This window comes from Pantherophis guttatus, chromosome 6 (assembly GCF_059756535.1).
Source record: "Pantherophis guttatus breed Tessera chromosome 6, ASM5975653v1, whole genome shotgun sequence".
NCBI classification, from domain to species: Eukaryota; Metazoa; Chordata; class Lepidosauria; order Squamata; family Colubridae; genus Pantherophis; species Pantherophis guttatus.
In genome coordinates, this window is record NC_142068.1 from 100,349,940 (window position 1) to 100,359,692 (window position 9,753).

The following is a 9,753-nucleotide window of genomic DNA, read 5'->3' on the forward strand; positions in this document are numbered from 1 at the left end:
GCAATAGCCTTCATACTTTTATATATACCTGCTTAGTAGGGCTTTCGCCCCCACCCCCCAAGCGGTGTTCTTTTTTATACAAAGTCAGCTTATTGCCCCCACAATCCGGGTCCTCATTTTACCTACCTCAAAAGGATGGAAGGATGAGTCAACCTTGAGCCTGGTGAGATTTGAATTCGCAGTAATTGCAGGCAGCTGGCAGCTAAGTGCTATTTAACAGCGCTTTAGTCCACTGCTCCGCCAAGGCTCCTATGTATGTGTTTATATTACATTTATGCTATATTAATCTCAAAAAGGGACACAGTGGCTTAGTGGCTAAGACACTGAGCTTGTTGATCGAAAGGTCAGCAGTTCAGTGGTTCAAATCCCTACTGTCACATAATGGGGTGAGCTCCCATTACTTGTCCTAGCTTCTGCCAACCTAGGAGTTTGAAAACATGTAAAAAATTCAAGTAGAAAAATAGGGACCACCTTTGGTGGGAAGGTAACAGTGTTCCATGTACCTTTGGCGTTTAGTCATGCCGGCCACATGACCACCGAGACGTCTTTGAACAGCACTGGCTCTTCGGCTTTGAAACGGAGATGAGCACTGCCCCCTAGAGTCAGGAATGACTAGCACATATGTGCGAGGGAAACCTTTACTTTATATTAATCTCAAATGGGATCTTTGTACAGATCGAGGGGTAGTATTGTTTTTAAAGGCTACTTGTGATGAAAAGAAAAATTGCCGGCTTCTTTTATGGATAATGATGATGTTAGCAATATTCTTTGTTTATCAGATTATGATGTTGTCTTTCCACACCACCTACTCCTTTCCCTGAGATCTCTGCGGGGCATGCCCTGATGGTCCTAGAGGTTCTTGGTTGGCAGAAGGTAAAAGGTCTGGAAGCCCCAGTGGAACAGACCAGATGGGTATTTTTCCTGGCATCTGAAGATTTTATTTATTTATTTATTATTTAATTTGTCAAACATGTACTAGGTAACAGGTATAGGTATAAACATGGACATGGACATGAACAAGGAATGAGTACAAGTAAATGGGGACAGTAGGACAGGGACAGTAGGCATGATAGTGCCCTTATGCACGCTCCCTAATTAGATCTCCTAATTAATTAATTAATTATATTTTCGTCAAGCATGTATTTTATGACAAATACAAGTGTAAACATAATTATAAATACATGAAAAGGATACGAATAAAAGAAAACATTAGGGATGGTAGGCACGCTGGTGCGCTTATGCAGATCTCCTAATTAGAATTAGATCTCCTAATTCACCAGGCTTTGGTAGGAGGGCCTTTTAGAAAGGGAACTCCCTTGAAAAACGGGTGATCTCGCCTTCACGCATAGTAGCCTTATCTGAGTTCCCAGGAAAAAGTAATTTTTTTTTTTAAATGCAACTTATGGTTGCGATGTTCAGCAGGAAACAAGCATTACACCACGGAAAACAACGAATTGCATTTAAGCTTCTTGTTTGGAAGCTATTTTTTCTCCATTCTTTGCAGCGCTTTTATGCCGGAGTTTTTAAGGCACGACTTTTGTTTTCCTTTGTTCAGTTTCGTAAGCAAAACTATATCTCTTTCTCTCTTTCTTTTCCTCAATGGGACTCAGCAGCCAATGAGATTTTCCCTCCACCCCGGATTCACGCAACAGAAGACTCCGCAGAGTCACGAGTCGGATGCCAACAAGGTGTTCGGTTGCCAGGCGACGAAGGAACGCCAAGATCGCGCGCAAGGAGCGAAAAAACCCCTCCAGGTGGAGATTGCAATACGGTTAAAGGTATAAACGAGGGTTGCAAGGAAGGCAGGTTTCATTCCCAGTCTGATCTTTTTCAGACGTTGCAGAAAGCGAGCAAAGGGTTGAACCGAGCGGAGTACGAGTTTCTTTCTGCTCGGAGGAATGAGAGCGCACAGGATGCAAATTTTTAAATCTTGAGTAGGTTCGTTCCTTCCGAATGAATTCTGAGTTCTAAAAGGTTCCGAAAAGGAGAATATTCATTTGGGTGTTAGATTCCTGTGATCAAAAAGCTGACCTGGTATTTGTCATCATTGTTATATGGGACCCTGAGAAGTTTGGGAGGTCTTTTTTTTTCTTGCTGAGAAATTTTATCTGGGTTGCAAATATATTTCTAGATTATAGTGTGTCCGGAAAGGCTACATGCCCTTTCATAGTTCCTTTCCAACAAAAGATGATGATTGATGATGATGATGATGATGATGATGATGATATATCCATTCAGTTGTGTCCAACTCTACAATTCTATGGGCCAGCTGCCCATATTAAAAAAATGACATGCATTACAGCAATAACAAAAGCCAGCAGAAATTACGAATTGAATAGATAGCATATGAAATAAAACAGCAACAAAGCAGCTATCAATATTACAGTTCATTGTATTTGCAGTCAAATCCTCTTGTTTTCTTTTATACCTTTTTTTTTGCAAGATTAATGGATTTCTTTGTCCATCACTCTGGGTGACATGATAGCAGTGTTCCAATATTTGAGGGGCTGCCTTAAAGAAGAGTGGGTCAGCCTATTTTCCAAAGCACCTGAAGGCAAGACAAGAAACAATGGATGGAAACTAATCAAGGAGAGAAGCAACCTGGAATTAAGGAGAAACTTCCTGACAGTGAGAACAATTAACTAATGGAATGGCTTGCCTTCAGAAGTTGTGGGTTCTCCAATACTGGAGGTTTTAAGAAGAGATGGACACCCATTTGTTCAGAATTGTATAGGGGTTGGACTAGAAGACCTCCAATGTCCCTTCCAATTCTGTTATTCTTCTAGTAAATTTTGATCCTTCTATTAACTGAGCATAGGTCTATTAGTTTAGATAATAATAATAATAATAATAATAATAATAATAATAATAATAATAATAATAATAATTTTATTTCTATACCGCCCTTCTCCCGAAGGACTCAGGGCGGTGTACAGCCTATTTAAAAACACAAAAAACACGACAACAATTTAAAATTTAAAATCATTAAATAATTAGGCTCCAATTAAAATCCCAGAAATTTAAAATACCCCAATTTAAAACGTTATGTTAGTAACCCTGCCTGGCGGAACAACAGGGTCTTCAGAGCGCAACGAAACACCCGGAGGTCGGAAATCTTTCGTATTTCGGGGGGCAGTTCATTCCACAGGGCTGGAGCTCCCACAGAGAAGGCCCTCCCCCTGGGTGTCGCCAGCCGACATAACTTGGCTGATGGCACCCGGAGGAGACCCTCTCTGTGGGAGCGGACTGGTCGGTGGGAGGCTATTGGTGGCAGAAGACGGTCTCGAAGGTACCCGGGTCCTATGCCATGGAGCGCTTTAAAGGTGGTAACCAACACCTTGAATCGCACCCGGAAGACCACTGGGAGCCAGTGCAGCTCGCGCAGGAGGGGTGTCACGTGGGCGCAACGGGTTGCACCCATAACCACCCGCGCGGCCGCATTCTGGACCAGTTGGAGCCTCCGAGTGCTCTTCAAGGGGAGCCCCATGTAGAGAGCATTACAATAGTCCAACCGGGAGGTGACAAGGGCGTGAGTGACCGTGCGCAAGGCGTCCCGATCCAGAAAGGGCTGCAACTGGCGAATCAGGCGAACCTGATAAAAGGCCCCCCTGGCCACGGCCGTCATGTGCTCTTCTAAAGACAGCCGTGCGTCCAGGAGGACACCCAGATTGCGAGCCCTCTCTGTGGGGGGCAAAGATTCACCCCCAATAGTCAGCGATGGCACCTGCTGACTATATCGGGGCGCCGGAAGCCACAGCCACTCGGTCTTGGAGGGGTTGAGTCTGAGCCTGTTCCTCCCCATCCAGGCCCGCACGGCCTCCAGGCAGCGGGACATCACATCAAGGGCATCGTTGGGGTGGTCTGGGGTGGAGATGTACAGCTGAGTATCATCAGCGTACAGATGACACTTCACCCCAAAACCACGGATGATCTCGCCCAGCGGCTTCACATAAATGTTGAACAGGAGAGGCGAGAGGACCGACCCTTGCGGCACTCCCCATGCGAGATGCCTCGAGGTCGACCTCTGTCCCCCTGCCAACACAAACTGCGAGCGGTCGGAGAGGAAGGAGGAGAACCACCGCAAAACAGTGCCCCCTATTCCTAACCCCCTCAACCGCTGCAGCATGATACCATGGTCGATGGTATCAAAAGCCGCCGAGAGGTCTAATAGGACTAGGACAGAGGAGCAACCCCTGTCCCGAGCCCTCCAGAGATCATCCACCAACGCGACCAATGCCGTTTCAGTGCTGTACCCCTGCCTGAAGCCCGACTGGTACGGGTCTAGATGATTATTATTATTTATGAGAGGTACAAAAAGAAATACTATTTTTTGAAAACAGTATCTAGCATAACGTCTTCTCTGTAAGAACAAGTAAAGACATTTAATTAGGACCTAGATTCATTCTAAGGGCTGCCCTGCTGCAATTTATTTTGTTTGTTTTATTTTGTTTCCTGTAAACAGAGAACTTGGTACAAATTCATCCAGTCCCTTGGATCAATGCAAAGTGAAAGGCAAATGATGAGAATGGATGCCAAATATTTCAAGGAAAACCTCGGAATGTGTTTGGCTGAAGGACTTGCAGAGGTAGCGGATTGCCGGCCAACAGACCCCATCTGTTTCCTGGCCTCCTGGATTTACAACTATAATGAAAATAGAAAGAAAGAAGAAAAGGTGATACATTAAAAAAAAAAACAACCAAAGTTGAAGAAAGCTTGTCTCAGCAATGATTGAATCAAATTGTATTTCCTCCCAATTTTCCTATCCCTTCTAGAAAAAGTCCGAAAAGGACCACCTAGAACTTCATTATGAAGAACTTCTGGCAGAATTGGAGAGTACAGAAAAGCTGAAGGCAGAAGAACTTCTGATGGCTCAAAAATTTGAAGAGCAGCAGAAGGTCTGGGTCTCTTAATTTTACACTAGAGTACACTAAAATACAATGGGCCATATTTGGCTCATTGGTGTAATGAGAAAAATTGTTGGAGCAGTTGTAAAAAAATGCATATTAAAAAAAGTGTCTGTTCCTAGAGTGCGAATGGATGGATGGCAGATGGATGGATGCTAAAATGGTTAGATGGCTAGATGGTTGGTAGCTGAAGTAAACTGAATGCAGTTTTATTCTATAAAGGATAAAGAGCAAACAGAAGATACTCAGAGTTTCCAAGAGCAAACAGAAGATACTCCTGAAAAATTAATGGAAATAGATGGAGCATCACACCAACCTTTGAGAGAAGAGGTGGCTGATAAGAAGGCAGATGAAGTGAGTACCTACTTTAACAAATGCACTTGACATACTATTATTAACAGCAAAACCAGGGCTTACTTTGCATTAAAATTATGTTTACCTACTGGAAGTCACCCCAGACTCGTGATGGCAAACCTACAGCATGCATGCCAAAGGTGGCACGCAGCACCCTCTCTGTGGGCACGTGAGCCATTGCCCCAGTTCAGCTCCGCCATGCATGCACAGGGGTGCATGCACAGGGGTGCATGCACAGGGGCCATGCGCGCATTGCATTTTGGGGTTCGGGGACACGTGCGTGCATTTGCACGCGCACTTTGGGCACTCGGTCCGAAAAAGGTTAACCATCACTGCCCCAGACCCTTTATTTTGAGGTTCTTCACATGTTCAGAGAACTGGAAGAGGTTAAGGACACCAGATAAGATAACATGGTGCATTTCATTCAGGAAGATCATAGTTGCTTCTTTGCCTTGGATAAATCCATTCAGGTCTAAAAATCTGTACAGAATCTGCAACTTAGTTTTTGTGCAAGCTTAGTTCTTGTTCTTATTTTGAAGAATTGAAATCAGTCTTGTTTAAGACTAGGGTGATGGAATATCTAGCAGTCTCTGAGAACATGAAGGACTATTATAGATAATATTTATTTTTCAAAGTAGGAAAAAAGCACGAGAAAGAGACTCATAGCAATCCTGCCTTGATTATACGGAGTGTCAGTTGAGCTGGACAATTGCTTTGGAGGCTTTCTAGATTGTTGTGAATTCCTTCAAGGCTGTCAGACAGGAAACAAAAACCACTTGGATTTCTGGAATGATATTTTTTCCTAGTAAGGTAATATAAGAGAATCTTGAAAATCTAGTGTCAACTTGTGAAGCATTCCTGACCTGCTCTCGAGTTGCCATAGGCAGGGGGATGGGGAACTGAGCCTCGTAGCTGCAGCGAGGGGATCGCACTTCAGTCAAAACAAAAGCACATTCCAGCCATCTCCATGTCAAGGCCATCTTCACTGTAGATACCCACAGTGGCCAGAGGGAGGGACTCTACAACCTGAGAAATTGCTTCATTGGGGAATGTGACTATGATACACCTTGGGGGGAGGGGGAAACAGGGTCAGAGCCAGGGCATGAATTAAGTGAGGTCAGAGTTGGCTTCACTTGGAATGTGCCGACATGAAGCTCCTAATAAATAAGTGGATTTTTTAATTTTGGCTTAATTAGGGAATTCCTTAATTAGGAAATCAGTCGGAACCCTGACTCCTAGATTAATATTGGGTTTTAAAAAGGGATTTTAATAATGTACTCATGTAGATGAAATTAATTTTCAATCATAGATGACAACCGAAGAAAAGATTGAACACATGCCAGAAGAATCTGAAATGCAAGAGATGTTAGAAAACAGAGTGGATCAAGATGACTTAAATGTTGTGATAAATGAGTTGGATGGAGAACTACGCCATGTAAGTCCTAGTTTAAAGCTCCGGGAAGCTTTGTTGGAAACTGCTGCAGATGAAGATTTAAGTCCCAAAGTCTTGAATGACAAAGGTGAAGACCAATTGGAACAAGACATAGCAACTGAGAAGGAAAATGATGTACAAGCTGAAGGTGACACTCAGGCTGAGAAAGACAGATCTACTCAGGATGGGAATTCGGAGTAATTCCACAATTCATGTATACTTGGAAGAAGATCCTGCTGTCTTCAAAAAGCTTTGTTTAAGAAAGGATGAAAATCTTGTGTGTGTGATAGTGACACTTTTCCAGCATAGTTGCACTGGGATGTTATATGGATAAGACTGATCATCAGATGGTAAGATGTCTTGGGAAAGTACGTGTACGATGTGCCTCTTCAAATCCTGCTGTGTTCTTGAAGCTTTTGTTTTTATGCTTTTATCTGTTGGAGTGAATGGAAGGAATGGTGTCTATCTACAACTGGAAATCAGTTATACAATTGATTGCAAACAAATAAGCAGTAAGATTCTTGCACAATCACACTTATGGGTGATTTGGGAATGAATTATTCTAACCGCCATGATGGACATAGTTGACACAAGACATTTTGTATGCATATAGAACAGTGGTGAAATGTAAAATTTGTTACTACAGGTTCTGTGGGCGTGGCTTGGTGGGGGAGGGGTAATGTGACTGGGTGGGCGTGGCCAATTTTTTTTATATATTTTAAAAAATGCTTTTAAAAGCCTCTGACGATCCCAGCTGAGCTGCACGATCATCAGAGGCTTTTTTTTTTTTACTTTTAAAAGCATTTTTTCACCCAAAGAGGCTCAGCTGGGCATGGGGGGGGGCAGGGATTTTTGCTACCGGTTCTCCGAACCACCCGCCGCCATCGCTACCAGATCAGGTGATCCGGTCCGAATCGGGAGCATTTCACCCCGGTATAGAACCATCCACAATGTTATAGATGCATGACACTGATTTGGAGACACATTATATCAGCTTGTGGCTCTGTATATGAGGTGTATGTATATTCTAAACAGAGGCCACATTCAGAGGTACAGTGCATATAAAGTGTCTCCAAAACAGTATTAACGTCTAGCTATATACGTATGTGTGTGTAAAATTAGACATGGTACAAATCTAAGACTTACATTCACACAAAATGCTGAGTTTTTTCTGTGATTAGGTGGCTATGTTTGAACATAGTCCACTTCATTATGGTTTAGTGCAAACCCAGAAAGTGAATTAATTCCTAAACCAGGATAAGGGTGTTATATGAATGTAGCAACACACTTTCTAAAAAAAAATGTTGCCAGGTAAAGTATTCAGTAGCAGACTTATTCAAACTTCCAAGCCAATTGTCATTAAAAGTAGTAGCCCTGTGCCATCATTATTTGAAGGAATATTGCAGATAATTACTTTTTTAAAATAGTAAATTTTTGGAGGTCAAAAAATTATTCTTAAATATACAGAAATTCTTTTTTAGACTGATGCTGTTGTATTTAGAAATAAGACATTGTAATGAACTTTTGATTATTCTAATGGATCAGCAGTGTTTGAAAAGTAGCTCAGTTTCCCCCTCTGTTATATCACTTTGATTATAATTATGTGTATAAAGCAGTGGTGGGTTCCTCCCAGTTCGGCCCAGTTCTCCCGAGCCGGTAGCAGTGACGATATGATATCACCAAACTGGTTCTGCCCCCCCGCGCCCCCCCACCCACCGCATTATTCTTACCTTAATATTCTTCCAATAATACATTTTAGCATATTCCAAAAATATATACTTGATCGAAGTCATACTGTATTCTCATTGAGAATATCAACAGTAACTTATATCTCCAGGGGGAGAGCCTTCTCTGTGGGGGCACCTACTGTCTGGAACGAGCTCCCCTCGGAAATACGGAGGATCCCGGATCTGCGTACCTTCCGTCGCGCGCTCAAGACGTTCTTATTTCATCAAGCTGGCCTGACCTAAGTTTTTCCCCTTTTTAAATGGAAATTTAAAATTTGGTCTTAAATTATTGGGGTTTTAAATTTTCAGCCAAATTATTTAATTCGTTTTACTTTATTTTAAATTTTGTACTCATATGTTTTATTCTATGGCTGTTCACCGCCCTGAGTCCTTCGGGAGTAGGGCGGTATACAAATTGAAATAATTAATAAATAAATAAATAAATAAATAAACAAACTTTGTCTATTTTCTGTACAAATGCAGCAGAGTCTAGTAAGTTAAACATGTTTTGTGTTGAATAAAATGTAGCCTAAGGTTTATCAAATGTTTCCAGTAGAATTTCTCATTGCTTGGATAAAGTGGAAATTTCCAATTGCCTTTTCTATTCAGTCTTTAAAATGTATGTATCATATTAATGTATCAGCAGATATTTGTAAACACTCTTTGTGGGATTTTTCGTTTCATTAAAACTTGGTAATCACTTTAATGATAGCCTTTAATGATAGCTTTGCAAAGGTTTGGTTGCAGTTCACAAGATGGTCATTTCTGGTTTGTATAGCATATTGCAGCAATAGCTTTATTCTGTTTTCCATAATCAAAATGAGACTATTATAATTGTTGGAGGTGAAGCATAAACCATGAATCGCCTTGTAAGGGAGATGGGTGGCGTAAAAATTTAATAAATAAAAATAATGATCAGTTTGCACTCTCCATTTTTAACATTATAATTCCAAGTATATAACTTGGAATTGTCTCTAGCCTTGAGAAAACACTGCTTGAAAAACAAAGCATAGAGAAACTGAATAGCTGTACACAAAAGGCATGCGGTGAAGAGGGGGCTGAGAGTTTTTTAAAAATTGTCATTAGCCAACCTTTTAAGGGGTTTTGGGAGGGGGAGGGTTGTTTGGCGAAGGATAGGGAGGGTGATTTGTTAGTGGGGGGGCAGGCCCGGCACAGGGTCGCGTCAGGGGAGGTGCGGAGCGGGGATTTGAGGGGGTTGGTGTTGGTAGGGAAGAAGGCGATGTCATCAGGACTGTGGGTGGGAGGGGCAGGTATGGTAGGAGCAGGGGGCCATATCATGTTGTGGGGGCACGCACCTGCTGTCTCCAAGCGGTAA

The 9,753-nt window shown here is 42.3% G+C and overlaps 1 protein-coding gene across 8 annotated transcripts in view; it reads left to right on the plus strand.

Annotated features, from left to right (window-relative positions):
• Positions 1–7,223, plus strand: part of LOC117675760 (uncharacterized) — a 55,431-nt gene extending 48,208 nt beyond the window's left edge. Inside the window, exons 1-6 of one of the 8 annotated variants that reach the window (XM_087872326.1) lie at positions 1,266–1,778; positions 2,486–2,628; positions 4,463–4,672; positions 4,773–4,895; positions 5,127–5,258; positions 6,568–7,223. In XM_087872326.1, the coding sequence (XP_087728452.1) occupies positions 1,394–1,778; positions 2,486–2,628; positions 4,463–4,672; positions 4,773–4,895; positions 5,127–5,258; positions 6,568–6,891 (1,317 nt within the window). In that variant the 5' untranslated portion in view covers positions 1,266–1,393 and the 3' untranslated portion in view covers positions 6,892–7,223. Of the gene's footprint in view, positions 1–578; positions 1,939–2,443; positions 2,629–4,462; positions 4,673–4,772; positions 4,896–5,126; positions 5,259–6,567 lie in introns of those variants that run through there. The other 7 variants (XM_087872328.1, XM_087872327.1, XM_034434725.3 and 4 more) reach the window with 7 other exon arrangements.
• The last annotated feature ends 2,530 nt before the right edge of the window (positions 7,224–9,753 follow it).